This window comes from Molothrus aeneus, chromosome 13 (assembly GCF_037042795.1).
Source record: "Molothrus aeneus isolate 106 chromosome 13, BPBGC_Maene_1.0, whole genome shotgun sequence".
NCBI lineage: Eukaryota > Metazoa > Chordata > Aves > Passeriformes > Icteridae > Molothrus > Molothrus aeneus.
Genome location: NC_089658.1, coordinates 5,481,535 through 5,496,642, shown reverse-complemented (window position 1 = coordinate 5,496,642; position 15,108 = coordinate 5,481,535). Strand labels below are relative to the sequence as shown.

The 15,108-nt window shown below is 39.6% G+C and overlaps 1 protein-coding gene across 4 annotated transcripts in view; it reads right to left on the bottom strand.

Annotated features, from left to right (window-relative positions):
* APBA2 (amyloid beta precursor protein binding family A member 2) overlaps positions 1 to 15,108 on the bottom strand; it is an 83,992-nt gene that overhangs the window by 23,954 nt on the left and 44,930 nt on the right. For all 4 annotated transcript variants that reach the window (XM_066559139.1, XM_066559142.1, XM_066559140.1 and 1 more), the window contains exons 2-4: positions 9,308 to 10,313; positions 2,575 to 2,655; positions 1,390 to 1,426 (exon numbers count right to left, since the gene is read on the bottom strand). In XM_066559139.1, coding sequence (XP_066415236.1) covers positions 1,390 to 1,426; positions 2,575 to 2,655; positions 9,308 to 10,276 — 1,087 coding nt within the window. In that variant the 5' untranslated portion in view covers positions 10,277 to 10,313. The remainder of the gene's footprint in view (positions 1 to 1,389; positions 1,427 to 2,574; positions 2,656 to 9,307; positions 10,314 to 15,108) is intronic.

The following is a 15,108-nucleotide window of genomic DNA, read 5'->3' as shown; positions in this document are numbered from 1 at the left end:
TAGTGAGCCATGTATTTATTTGTGTTAGACAATGCTATATAATACCTGCAATAGAAAAAGCCTAATAGAGAGCTTATCCTCACATACTGTGCCACTACAGAAATAATCAGAGCAAGCAAAATGATTGAACTAAAAAAAGGTATTGTATTATATTATGTAAAGGGTATCCTGACCCCTTTCCAGCAGAGTAGTGAGCTGACTGGTATGTAAAGAAAAAGACATAACCTTTTTATCCCAGTAAAATTAAAATGTGCAGTTGTATCTGCAGCACCACGAGGGGGGAATTGTCTCAGCTGCTTTCAAGTTCTGTGCATGCTGGCCTTGCTTTGTGCCTGTCCACTATGCAATCAGCAGATGCATATTACAAAGCATCAGCTTCCTTTCTTGTCTCTGCCACTCTTGGGAAATGTGTTTAAATGTATGTTGGGCCTGTTAGCCAGTACATGCCAAGTGTTCCATGTGATATCCCTCAGATGTCAACCTGAAGGGATAATCTTTGAACTTTCAATTTGTTCTAGCTCTTTAAGTAAATTACTGAAACAGAAAATGCTTGTCAAGATGGTAAGATCAGGGAATAAAAGAAAAATGTGTTGGATATCCTAATATTATTCTAAATTGTATTAAGTTTTCCCTGAGTTGAGAATGGCATTAGAAATTAAGTTTTTCACATTCTTTTAAGATTTCTATTGTGTGTGTTCATGGCAGATCTGAGGGATCAGATTCTTGAAAATGTCCTACTGTCTTTTCTCACTTTACAGTGCAGTCATTTTCTTTGCAGGAAGAGCTGTGTGCATTTTCCCTATGAAAGGTTCTTCAGCTGTCTGTGAATCAGAGAATGGTAATGTTTTTCAGTACAATCCTATTTTCTTTCTGTCCACCTGCTTGTGCTAATAAATTGGCTTATTTTTCTTCAAACACAATATATGTAATAGCACTGCAGAAGAGATTGAAGAAACATGTGAAAGCCTTGCTCCCCTGAACAGAGGTTGGATTACCCTTGTCTGGTCAGTATGGGACAACTTTTCCATTCGTGCTGACAGCAGTGGTTCCCAGAGTTCAATAATGGGCCCTGAAGAACACAGTGCTCTTACACATTCATAAACCTCCTCTTGGGACCCACTGTTACACCCTTTGTAACATATTCCAGATTTGTAGCTGTTCTTCATTTTCACCTGAATCCTTCTGGGAGCTCTACCTGCTCCTCCTTTTTTATCACCACTAGGCTCCCATTGCCATAAGGAGGGTGAAAATGTTAAATACTTCCATACTTGAACTTCTCAGCTGTGTTCTCTTGGGTTTGACTGGTTTTTAGAACTGTGATCTTTCATATGTATTAAAGTATTTGCTTCCACTTCATCCTACTTTAATTATGGATGATGTCAAACTTACCATCAACAAAACTTGGAAAGGAAGACACTTTCTTTGTCTGTTGAGAAATAAAAATGATATAGCTGTAACAAAATAACTTTCACACAATGAAGTGAATTGTTATCATATTTAAACAGCTGACCACTGTCACATAGGCACTGTTTACCACACTGAACACATCACAGTCATTAACCCAAGCTAACTTAAAAAGTGCTCTGTAATTAGGAGTCCCAAAGTATTTTAAGATCCCACCAAACAAAAAAATAAGGGAGGCAGAAGGAAGACCATGAAAATGGCCTAGGATGTCTGATGTCAAATGAACAATACAATCAGTTGCCTACTAGAGCACATTGCCTATTAGTGATATCCCAAATTTCCAATAAGAACATTTAACAATGTTTTACAAAGTAAGATTCTGGGTCTGTGAATGAAAAGAACTGTCCCTGACTGCTCAGTACATAGAATTACACTTAATCTTATAACAGGGGCCATAACAGTGCTCTTCTTAGGCTACTGTCCCTAGAACAGATACAGTCCTTCCATTCTTTGTCTTTTGCCAGCCTCCTCAGTTGTTCCCATTTCCAGGAAAGAGGCTGATTTCTCCATTATGGGAAAAGGCTTTAGAAATGTGCCTCTTCATCAATATAACAGGCTACAGGGTAAATATGTTATGGTTTGGAGATAAGAGACTTCTGCTTTTAAGTCTCAATTTCATTTCATTGTGTCTAGCCCCAAGCACAACTCATTCTGCATTCTCAGATGTCTCCTTTGCTCCAGTCTTCAGTGGCAAGAGCAGGTCTGTCTATCACTGTGTCTCATCACAGCTGACTAAGCCAGGACTGACACTGGGAGGGGCGGGGGAGGAATGGAAGCAGAACACAATTTCTTTTGGATGCCACTTTTGCACTCCAATAACCCAAAAAGAGAACTTCTGAAGTGTTCTCCCTACTCTGCATGTCATCAGAGAAATTTAGGCTTGAGTACATGCCATAGACAGTTACATAAAATGAATGAGGCAGCAAAAATTCATGGGTATAGTTCAAAGCCTTTTCAGAGTAGGCAGATATGGTATTTATTGTCAGCTCAGGAAAAGAAAGGGAGCTTAGGTTTGTGTGTGAGAGAGGGAGAAGGCTGACAGGGTGAGGGCTGCTTTCCCTGCTGGAAGCCTGGCTGCAGGCAGCACAAGTGGCAGCCCCAGGTACCTACCTCGGGGGGGTTGTTATTGTCAGCTGGGCCATTGAGGTCTGAACGCTGCTGCTTCCTGGGCTGCTCTAAACCATTGCACATCTGCAGGAAAAAAAGAAAGGATTTCACATCCATTACTTATCTGAAGTTATTTATGTACAATCAGTATTCATTACTGGTACCAAAATATTATAATGTGATATAGCAGTTGGTATTTCCTACTGTAATTTAGCAAATATCAGTTTCACATAAAAATGTTAAACTGTTTAATTATAATAAAGTATCTACTTTGATGTAAATAATAGGGCATTTTAATTATCATTAAGTAGCAGTTACAGTACTGATTTAAATATAAATTATTTTATGTCAGTGCAAATTTTTCATATGAAATTAAGTCAAATGCTATCATGTCCAAATAAATCAGAAAGCAAAGTCAGAATTTTTAAATGTGTTTATTCCCAGTATTGTACAAAATCAAACCAGCCCTAATGGGCATCTCTGATCTGAAAAACAGAATTCTAGCACTGAATGTAGGATCCTGTTTGTAAGAGATACTTTGTGGCATCTCCTTCCTTATGGGCCAAGCAAATCTGCAGGATGCTGGCAGTACAACCTCAGGCGTCAGAAGAAATGTGAAAGAGAAAATATAAAATCAGAGACAAAGAAAACACCAAATATTTTAAACTGCAGAACACTCCTTTTTTCCTGTTCCAGTAGTCTCAGGGGCAGAATTTCTTTTCCAGACCTGACTCAAGTCACGCAACACCAGCACCCAGCATGGAGAGTGGCCATGTCCTCTAAATACTGAGAAAGTTGTCATGGCCCAGATTTTCAGTGCTACAAATCTGGAAAACCAAGGTGATTTCTGGAGCAAATTTTTATGGCTCAGGATATTTCATTTTCCCTTTTTTCTTTGTTTCCCTAAAATGTATAAAAATAGGGTCAAAATGCCACTTCCATTGTAAAGCTTCAGAAATAAAAACTTGTATCAACAATTGTGCAAATGGAAGGATTATTTGAAAGGGTCAGCCTGAATGTTAAGTGGGAATGTAACTCCTTGGCTTCTGACCTTTAAACACAGTATGTAGCTGTAGGCAAAACAAGTCTTTATGTTCCCCTCTAGACAAATGATTCCCTATGACTAATATTTAGTCAGCAGAACAAAATATGCTAATGAAGCAGGCACATTAGAGCTCAGTAATGACAACTGTCAGGTAAGACATACACAAAGCAAAGATTCACCCAAGTAGTAAGCAGGACTTTAAGAAAGAAAGGACTATCTCATCGCAGGAAAAAAGGTCAGACTTCACACCCTTCTCTCACAAAGATTCCATTTCTTATGTGTTAGTTTAGTGGTGGTGCTAGGACACGTCAGAAGTGAAGAGAAAAAAATTTCTGATGAGTAATTCCATGTAAACAAGTCAGGTTTGGGAAAAGAGGAGTCAGAATAAGTTGAGAGATCTAAGCATTCCACAAAATTATTTCAATACTTTATCAAATTTCAGTAGACATTAAAATAAAATAATTTATTTTTACCACCTCAAAGAACCATTTTTTTTCTTTTGTACTTGCATATATTTAAAATTGAGAACCAGCCATGATGAGTTTCAGAGAAAAAGCTCTGCTGAATTTTTAGGGAGATGTAATTAGGAGAACATGCTGCCTTCTGATTTAAACTTCCTGAGAAGACTTTGTCACTTATGCATCTTTAGGCAGCAGGCATTGATTTTGCTGTCTGCTAATGTCAGGAGCTGACTGCTAAAACTCTGTGACTTGGCCGATTAGCACAGAGAAACTGGTTTTGTTTGAGGCTGTTTGGACTGCTCAGCACTTTCAGTGAGTACTTGGTAACTTTGGGAACTGTCACCTGGTAACAGATATTTATTAGTTCTGCCCCACAGCTGCCTAGAACACACAGGAGAATGCAGAGACCTTCTTTGATACTCTTCATTTACACCTATTTGTGTTTTCTACAAACTGTTCTGAAATGCATCCCATAATACACAGACTGACTTCCAGCAAGAAGAAACTTGCTGACTTCCTAAGAAACACATTTGCTAGACTGCCTGTCATTTTAGTTTCTTCAAGCTGTTCTAAAGGTGAAATCTTTTACAGACAAAAGACTCCTGGATTTGGACTCTGCAGCAGCAGAGCACTGTCCCCATGCTGAGAGAAGGAAATAAATATTTGTGTCAACACTGAGCTCTACCAGCACAGGCAAGGGAAGCACAGTAGCAGCACTGATGTGTGCAAAGGGAGGAAAGAGATAAAATACAATGGCTTTGATACATTTTTTTTCACAGATTTTTGTAGGGATCTGTAGTCTGTCTCTGGATTTCCATGTTGAAGAAGTAGAAGGACACAGCCTCTGTGAAAGTTGTGCAGGCAGACTGACACTGCAGGAGCTTGTGATGTCCCTGCTAGGAGGGCAGTTAGTGTAAGCATATTTGGTTAGGTTCTCAAGGGTAGGCCAGTGTTATGAAAGAATGGTTGAGAAATGAGAAGCACTAGGGTTCAGTGTCACAGGCAGCATCATTAAAAAGCAGACTTTCCTCTGAGGTCCTCCTTTGTAAAGGAGGCAAATTTCATGGCAAATTCCTGTTTCTTCAAAAGGTTAGAGGTGGGGTAGGTGTTGGTGCTGTTAAAAACATTTTCTTTTATTGTTGGTAAATGGGATTTGCTTGAATAAGGTAGGAGAGGACACATTCTCAGGATTCTCACATTCTTGGTTTCCCTCAGACTTGTCTAGTGCTAATCATCCCCTTTAGTGCTTCCCTAGAAGTATTTACAAATAAAGGCTAATCAAGCCACGCTCATATATCCCTGAAGTTTTGGAGCCTGAGCACTTGTATTTAAGATAGGAAACTGGCCCACACAAGTCAAACAAGATGCTTACTTTGTTTTTCCTTCTCTGTAAATTGTTAGGTATTTCTTATAAAGTGACTGTTTTCTGGGGCAAACTCAGCAAAAAGGAACTTTTAAAATCACATTTGTTTACTTGTTATTTAGCAAATGTCTTGCAAACAAAATGTTAGCACCTATCATGAGCTAAGAATTAATAGCTGTGTATTTTAATGGAATGTAAATAAGCAGTAATTCTACCTATGTGAGGCAGGAAAGGAGAGGAGCAGGAACATGAAAAAGCTAAGGAGAGCATAGTATGTACATAAAACAACAAATGCACCTTCCTGCTTGCTCATTGTTTACAAAAACTGACATACACATAATATATCTTGATTTAACCTAGAAGCATTTAAATCTACATTTATTTAAAGATAACTGAGGCAAAAAAAAAGTGCTCTATATGCAATATGTGTGCCTCTCTCATCCCTGTCAGCATGATATTTTGTACTGAGAGATGCACACTTATCATAACAGATCTTTTAGCAAGGTGACAACACCAAGGCTCTTCTATGCAGCTTGTCTGCAAACAGTAAGTTTAGCATGCAAATCTACTGACAATAGCCTTGGGTTTTTTCCTTTCACTATGGAAGAAGTTGAATTATTGTAGTTGGTTTAAATATTGTAGTTAAAATTATGGCTATCTTGGTTTCACAAATGAGACACAGGTTCATTTAGGTAGTACTCTAATTCCATCCATCCCTTTGACATTTCATAGTAAATATAAATAAATAAATATTTCATAGTAAATATTAAAATAATTGAATGCCCCAGAAGAAAAACAAAATCCTCTGCACTTTATCTAAATTCTTTGAGGTCCAGTGTTAATGCTAAACATCCAGCCACACCTTGTGCTAAGGACTTTTAAGGAGCTACTAAGAAAAAAACTAACTTGGGCATGTTATAGATGGATAATGAGATGATTGGCTCTCGCAATTAAGAGATGAATATTGTGTGAATATTAAAGAGAAGCTTTATTGATGTATAGTTATGTTATTGTAGTTTAGATGTCCTCTGTTCTCCCCATAGTTTGCTTTTTCCCTGCTCTGTATTGTTGCCATCAGACAGGCTGTGTTGTCCAGACCAGGCAGAAAGAAGGGGTGCACGGGTGTCCCTTGCATGGGGCAGGTGGGAATGGAAAAGCTTGGTGCTGGGGGGTAGGGCATGGCAACACCTGATCTCCAGTGCAGTGACAAGAAAGCAGTGCCCACAGATAAACAGCACAGAAGAGCTGCCTGACAGACTTTGGGAGGGGCCAGAGTTAGCTGATGCAACCCCCAGGGTATAAAAGACTGAGCAGCCATCTTGGAGACGAACCAGCCACATGGTAGGCAGCCATGAAGGCAGCTCCTAGCACTGCATTTTTTCCTTATTTAGTCTTTTTGCTATATTTTTGTTAAGGTTTTAATAAACCTTTTAAATTTTTAAAGTGAACAGTTGTCTCTCACAAGCAGAAATAGGTACTCAACTCCTACTCTAATGCCCTCACCATGAGCCTGATTTGTGGGTAAAGCTGAGAAGGATTATCTACAGTAGGTGAGAACACAGCAAGGTAAGACCAGTTTTCTCATGACACACACATTCAAGTAATGCTCACCAAAGGTTATTGAACTCGTTTTTTATTCTTTCTTTTACATCCCTGAAGGCTTGGGGTTGGTAGAAGGACAATTACCTCATGTGTCCATTTGTGAGCCTCTGTATCTCTGTAAGAAATACCACTTCACACTTTTTACCTTGGAGGCTTGTGCTCTTCTCTTCAGTGAAGTGCCCACAGCAGCTGTGCCTTGCTGCCTTCCTTATAAATTAAATGTTTGCCTTGACACCCAGTTTGTTTAGCCTGATCTGGAGTAGATACCTGTACTGCTGTATCTCTAATTTCCTGTCTCCATGTTGGAAGGAGTGAAACACTGTGTACTGTCCAGTGCTCTCTCTCCTTTCAGACAGGAGTTTGTGGTTGCTATTAACAGTGGTGGTACAAGCTCAGTGGCTTCGTCCAGCCTGGGGTTACCTATCACAGCAGCGCTTCCCTTGTTATTAAATAAGATTAAGGCATTGGTCCAAGAGTGACAGGAGATAACAATCAAAGCTCAGACAGGCAGTTCAGAAATATTTAGGTACTTTTGGTTTTTTCCAGATGGGACAGTTTAATCAATACCCAGGTGTTACACGGCCCTCAGCTGTTAGCAGTCTATTAAGAATGACAAATGCGGTTCAGCTCAGCTTCTGATGAATAAATTTCAAAACAACAAAAAAGTTATTGAAATGAAGGTCTATTTCAAATATTGTCTTGAATGGGCAGTGTTCAGTGGGGTGGAAAGACCCAACAGTTGCTTAGTCAAGCACTGAGGAATCCTTTCATATTCAGGAACTCGTGTTTTGTTCTGCAAATACTTTGAGAACTTGCAAGGAGCAGCACTCCCAGTAGTAGCTGCTGGGAGAAAGGCCATCACTGAGTCTAGAACATGCTGCTCAACCTCTGTGCTCCCAGCCAACACCTAGTAGCTGTTCAAACCATTCAGCATCAGCAGGCTTAATCACTAAGGGACTTCTATGCTGGCAGTAGGGCACTGAATATAGTAAGTTGCACAATTTGGTTATAATTATACTTCTGGAAATAGAATGTAGTAATGAATATTAAAAACTTGCTGCAGATAGGGGGATATTTTCAGATTTCCCATAAGACTTGTTTTGTTCACAATTATAATGAAGGTCGACCTGTTTCATCAGCCTATACTTAAGCATTTGATTTCCTTTTACTGTTTTTCAGAAGAATTAATGTATTTTAATGGAATCACCTAGACTAAATTGTTTAACTGTGGGGCACTTAATTATAGAAAATCCTATTTACGGAGTTGATAAAGCTGAAACAGCAAACTTATGCATGTGAAGTTTAATAAAGCATTTTAAGTAAAGATAAGGCAAAATATCCTTATCCTTAGTAAAAAATATCCTTTATCCTTAGTAGTTCGTTATCCAAGCACATGTTATGTTTTGCCTCTTTTAGATAGATCTTTCCATTGCAGAAAATAACTAATATTTAACTGCATATAATTTTAGAGATGCAAAGTCAAGGCTTTAAAATGGCATTAGGGAATGAGGTATATCTCTCTAAGAAGCAGCCATGTTCAATTTGAAACGTCAGGGGGAAAAGTCACCCCTCTTTTCCTTTACAAAAGCTTGAGCTTCATTCTTAGACTCTTTTTCTGGCACTCAGCATTAGAACAAGAAAAGATCATGCACAGTTTAAATTAACTTCTATATCATTCTTGTGATAAAACTGCTTAACAGCATTTGTGGTAAGAGTAAAGCTCGTATTTCTTCCTCCTTGTCAAGGTCAAGATACGTCCAGCTAGTTAAAAAACCACCACAGCAATATGCAGGCACTTCTTGAAGGTTTTTTAACATATACAGTATCTAGATTTTATATACATTCTATCAAAACCAGGAAATTATCAGCGACTAAGGCAATGGTACAGGAGCCATTAATGGAAAAAAAAAAAAAAGCAACTATGTCAATGCTGACCCCAGTGTTAAGTTTCTCCAGACTGTCACTGCAGAATGAAAATAGTGTAAAGAAACTGGTTTTGCCCCATGTATCTGGAATACCTTTATTTGAATTGTCTCTTCTCTGTGCAAAACCTCTTTGCTAGATCTCTACATATGCTGATTACATTTAGCACCTCTTTCTAAACACACAATGTGATTATGTGAATGCAGTTACAGTAAAATTTAACATACTGCTAATACATTTACATATTAATAGATATAAAAATATTGCTAATTTTGTTTGGAATAACTAATGTAACTCTTGCATAATGCCTCTGACAGTCTGGTTAAAAAAAGCACCTCATACCTGCTCCTGTGGCCACTTCTGTCTGTCCTCTGGGGATCTTGACTTTGCTTTAAAACCTCGATGCACATCTGCACTGTGCTTAGAGGCAGATGGGATATTCAGTGATTTTGGCCTCCCCTCGTGCCTGTTAGCACTGTGAACAGCTTCTCCCTTTGAACAAGTCTCTTTGTAGTCATGTGCCATATTTTCAGTCCCACTGTGCTCTGGACTCATTTCTGTTGTACTGTTAATACTGCTCATGCTCATACTCATTTTGATTTCTGCTACAATCTGGTCAATGTCCTCTTCCTGCTCTTCCAGCTCTGCATCCTCTTTTCTAGAATGGTATGGTGATATTCCCTGTGAATTTCCATTAGCCTCTGCTGGGTAATAGTCCGGATAATCACCTTCACTTTGACAGTACTGTATGTTTTCTTCTTGGTCTTGGATCTCCAAAGATGATGCTTCATCCTCCAAAATCTGAATGCCATTATCTTGACCTTCCTGCCACTCTTGCCTGTCCATCACCTCGTTCTCATCTTGGTGCTGAATTTTGCCTTCAGCCCATTCTTCTACAGCTTCCTGACACTCATCTGTTTCAACATGGTGCTCCTCATGGGGAGCATACTCCTCCCCATTGCAGTCCATTCCTTCCATGTAACTGTCATCCTCTGGACAGTATCTGATGTAGTATGTGATCCCCTCCTCTTCCTCTGGCAAGCCTTCATCGTAGTCCTCCTCGTCTGAAGTGTTGTTTACATAGTCAGAGCTGGAGTCACCATCTCCACTGTGGTCATTGCACTCATGTTCCACAGGGGTAGGACTACCTGCTCTGACAGTTGCTAGTTCTGCCTCCTTTGCTGCATAATCTTCTATGGGAAGGTCACTTTCTTCATTTTCAGGCTCCCTGTTGTGAGATGAAGTCGGGCAAGCTCTGGCTCTGTGATCCAGCATGCTGGCTGTAGTGCTTTGATGTTTCCTGTTTGCCATAGCCAGCTCCTTACATGACAATCATTTCCAGCAATTACTGCAGGGAAGATGGAAAAACACACACTCAGGAAAAGGTCATCAGCAGAGAACAGTGATCTTAATAGGAAGCAAACTGATAGATTCATTTGGTAAAAAGCCTGTGTTTGTAGATATTTGACCAAATTCAGACAGCTAACTTTTAAAATGCTTATGCTGTGGAACCATGAAATCAAAGTAATAAGTTGCACTCTGAAAGGAACAGATAAAGAGAAGGTTCTACATTTGTGCTAAATGTATTCTAGTGTAGGCTCTCTTCTGTCAATTTGACAGAGAATTAATCCTGAACCTTGAAATTAGTTTTCAGTTTCTCTTTCTTGCCAGTAAGGGGTCATGCTTTGATCACTATGCAGTAAACGGGACCTCTTTTCAATTTTCAGCTTAGGCATTTCTTTAATGTGTACTGAACGCAAACATTTAGAATCTGACCTGCTCTTACCAAAACTAAAGGGAAATAATTCTACTAACTTGGCAGTCACATAGTGCACTAAAAGATAATGTATTGGTATTAAAAGTGTTATTTTTAAAAAAGCACTTGCTGGTTTATTAGCCCTTTCTAGCTGGATACCATGAAGTATCTCCCATTGTTAAATCAAATATTGCTTTTAGAACAGATTATTTCAGTTGGAAAGGACCTACCACAATCACCCAGTGCTGACCAAGTTAAAGCATGCTTTAAGGCCCTCATCCAAATGCCTCTTTAAACACTGACAGGCTTGGGCATTGACTGCCACTGGAAGCCTGTTCCAGCATCTGACCATGCTCTTGGTAAAGAAATGCTTCCTAGAGTCCAGTCTGAATCCAGACTGCCATGATACAGCTTTGAACCATTCCCAAGCATCTTATCACTGGATACCTCCTCTGGGGAGAAGTTCAGCACCTCCCTGCCCACTTCTCCTCTGGAGAATGCTGTAGAGGGCAATGAGGTCACCTCAGCCTCCTTTCCACAAACCAGAGAAGCCCAAAGTCCTTTGCCATGCCTCAAAGGACATTTCCTTCCAGCCCTTTCACCAGCTCTGCTGCCTTTCTGTGCACACACATAAGGATCTTCCCATCTTTCTTAAAAGATGGGGTCCCGAAGTGCACACAGCACTCAGGTGATGCTGCATCAGTGCTCAGGACAGTCCTGTGCAGCAGGACAATCTTCTTTTCTGACCAGCTGATCAGTGCTTGGTAGAGCCCAGGACATGCTTTGCTTTCTGGGCTGCCAGAGCACTTTGCTGAGTCCTGAACTGCTGTCAGCCAGCACCCCAGAGCAGACCCTGGCATTTAGACTTTAATTAATCCTGGACCAATGCTCCAATCTATCCAGATCCCTCTCTTTTTTCAGTGTCTATTCTATATTCCAGGTAAAACACACATATACAGTAAAACCTCACTAATTCTTCCTGCTTAACACTTGTGCTACTTTAAATTGCATTTGTATGTCTAAATACTGGATTCTAAATAAGTAGGGGTTATATGAACCATATAAAAAATAGCTAAAGAAAACAGCCAATTCTAGACAGTCTTGACAAGTGTGGTCTGCAGCATGATTTGGAAGGGGGAAATAATCTGCTTTTAGTATTTGTGTTTCTCTGTATTTCATTGTTGTATCCTTTTGACAAACTTGACCTCTGCAGTTACTTCATTGGCATGAAGTGAGCTCAGGCTCCTCACCTGGACCACACAACTGCAAGAACATTTTGATTTTATCAGTGTCCAAAGGCTTGGGCAATAAAACTAGCATGGAGCTAGAGGATTAGAGGAGCTATATAGGGAGTAATTTCTTAGAAATTATGAACTTAGAAAATAAATCCTGTCACTGTAACCTTATCAATATCCCTGTAGAAATTCTGATACCACAAGAAACTCACAATCCTGAGTTTGTGAGAAATCCAGGGATCTGATGTATCTGTAGATTATGGTAAAGATATCATGTGGCAAATCTATCCCTGAAACATGAGTTCTAGATTCTGAGATACAAAGCAGTGATGATGTTAGTCACAGGAGGAGGTATGAATGGAACCCAGCATATGGAGCCCTTTTTGTTATTGTAACCTTGCAGAATTAGTCCTGACAGAATAAAGCTTTAAGTTAAATTGTGTATCTGAAGAGAAGTTTAAAGGAGATCAGTGAAGGAAAAACCTCTCAGTAATTACTTGCCCCTCCTTACTATTGGAAGAACTGGCAGACTTGCAAGATTTTCTCAATGCAATCTGTATGTCCACTATCCCCTTAATAATAATGATGATACTTTTTTACTTTGGAGTCAATTATAAGAAATTCAGAACACCAAGCCATCCATCCACTAGGGTTAGTCAGAGTCTAATTTAGTCAAAGTCTGATTTAGTCAGCTCTTACTGCAAACTAAGGATGTTTCTATACTGTGACTGCAGCATAAACAAAATTTACTGGATTAAAATAGTAATCTATGTAGTAATAGTAATCTAAGCCACAACACTGCAATGCTCTGTACAGGCTGCAAAAAACTGCCCACGAGCAAGAAAAATTGCTTGTATGACCATTTCAGGCATGAGTGCACTACACAACCATGTCCAAAATGAGTTCAGATGGAGAGATATAACAATTTTGAATGGCACTGCAAGAAAACTACAGATATCTCATCTGGCTCAACCAATTTTTTTTTTCAACAACAGAACAAATTAAGTGTCTCTTATTGAAAGAAAAGTTCTCATCTGCAATGGCCTCAATCTTCTAGTGGAAATATTATCCACATCAAATAATACTTAAATATTTACAGTGCAGTTGACCCTGCACATAAGTCACAACAGTGTGGCTGAAGATACAGAAACAGAGCCTGTAACAAGCACAGTTTGAAACCCATGACTCAGATTTTCCTAAGGCATATGGAGATGAGAACCCTTTTTTTAGCCAGTATAATGGAGTTTTTCCACCCACATCTAAGGCTCTTTATTTGGTATCCAGCCCTAAAACTGCCATAAGTGGCATCTCTGCAGTGATAGCCCTTTATAAATTCCAGTGGTGAATGCTCAAAGATGTTGCTTTCCTGCAGGAAAATCCAGTGCACTGTAGATAGTCTAGAACACATTGCAGGAATCCACCTGGCCGTGATCTGAGAGCCAAAAGGCAGCACAGGAGCCTGGGGAGGGAGGGGTGGCTGGTGAGTGGAGCTCCATCAGCTGTGGGGAACCGCCAGCGTGAGGGGTCTCAGGTGGGCGCTGCAGTCCTGCCCCACAGGGACCTGCTCATGTGCAGCATCTGCACTGTCTGGGAAGAACTTTAAAAAATCGTGGCAGACTGGAAATTTTTTGGAGCATAGGTGGTAAGAACTAGAGAAAATAATTCCTCTCAAGCGTGTCTAGTGCTGGTAAGAAATAGAGAAAATAATTCCTCTCAAGCATGACTAGCACTGATATACTGGGACATGGGAAATGGGTTTTCAGTTAATTCAGCCTGAGTGATGATTGAGGACAGTGCTTTACCTCTGTATGCTGGAACTGAGGCAAAATAAGCTGGATTTTTGGAGACAGGCAATGCTGATCTTAATGCTATGGAAACTGAAGTTACAAAGCAATTTCTGCACAATAATTACAATTCTACTTGGCCTACTTTCCAATCTTCTCAGGCACTACTCTTAAGGTAACAAAGTACTGAAATAAAAAGGCAGAATTTATTATTTTCAGCCCATGAATTGCAGACTGAATGTGCACTGATTACAGCATCTTCAAGTACAAAATGTAACTTCTCCAACTGTACCAACACATCAGAATTACTGAGCTGAGTTTTCAAACACCAGTCTGAGAACTGCTCTTTATGGAGCTGCACATACATTGCTGTCAAGGAAACACACAGCTGTATTTTAACTCAAATATTAGAACAGCCAGGGCAGCCTAGTTTTCTTCCCCTGTATCAAAATATCTCTCAATCTTCCTAGCAAAATGCTTTAGTCACAGGTTAAGTCTAGCGTAATCTGAGTATTTTAAGCTGTTTCATGTGAAGCAGCAATGTTCCTTAGGGCCACAGGTCTGAACTCTTCTTTCTTCTCACCAAAAGAGACATTATTCCTCCAGATTTTAAATATAAAAAACCAGAATTTTGACTTTTTTTTTTTTCTTTTACAAATGCAACAGAAAAATTTTACCATGTGTTCTACTACTCAGACTACTGCACAAAGCCTCTGGAGTCCCTGATTGCATGGCTTAGTACTTCAGCTGATATTCACATCAGTTACTGTAACCTTCTAACATCATAGGTATCTTAAAAAATTAGAAATTGGAGAAAATACTGGACTTCTATCATGTATTGCTCAGTGTTGAAGAGAGGAGTAATGATTTGCTGGGTCCAGAGGCACTTTATCCATAAAGGCTCCAGCTGAGCCTACAGATCATTTTCTCTGCTTGGTGTAAGACTCCCTCCTACTCCTTGTATCTCACCTCCTTCCTTGGTAGCAGGGAGTTAGGTCAAACTTCTGCATCACTCCAAGCACATTTTTCCATGTCTGGCTGCACTTGGGATGAAGGGTTCCTGGGAACATGGATCAGTGCTGGATCCCTGTTTACCTTCCTTGGGATTCAGTAATTTTATCTTGCTGAGACAATCAAACCCCGACTTCAGCTGTACAGTGCATCACTAAATTTCCATCAGTGTTGTCTGGATCAGTGAATAAGGGATCAGTTACACAGGGTTCTCAGTAAAAATGCTTTTCTTTCAATAATGGTTTTACTTTATTTTTCTTAATTTTCCCTGGCTCAGCTGAATGTTGAAAGGAAAATCAATCTCCAGGAAATGCATGCTGCATTTCCATGTGAGAGTAAAAGGGAGTATACATAGGG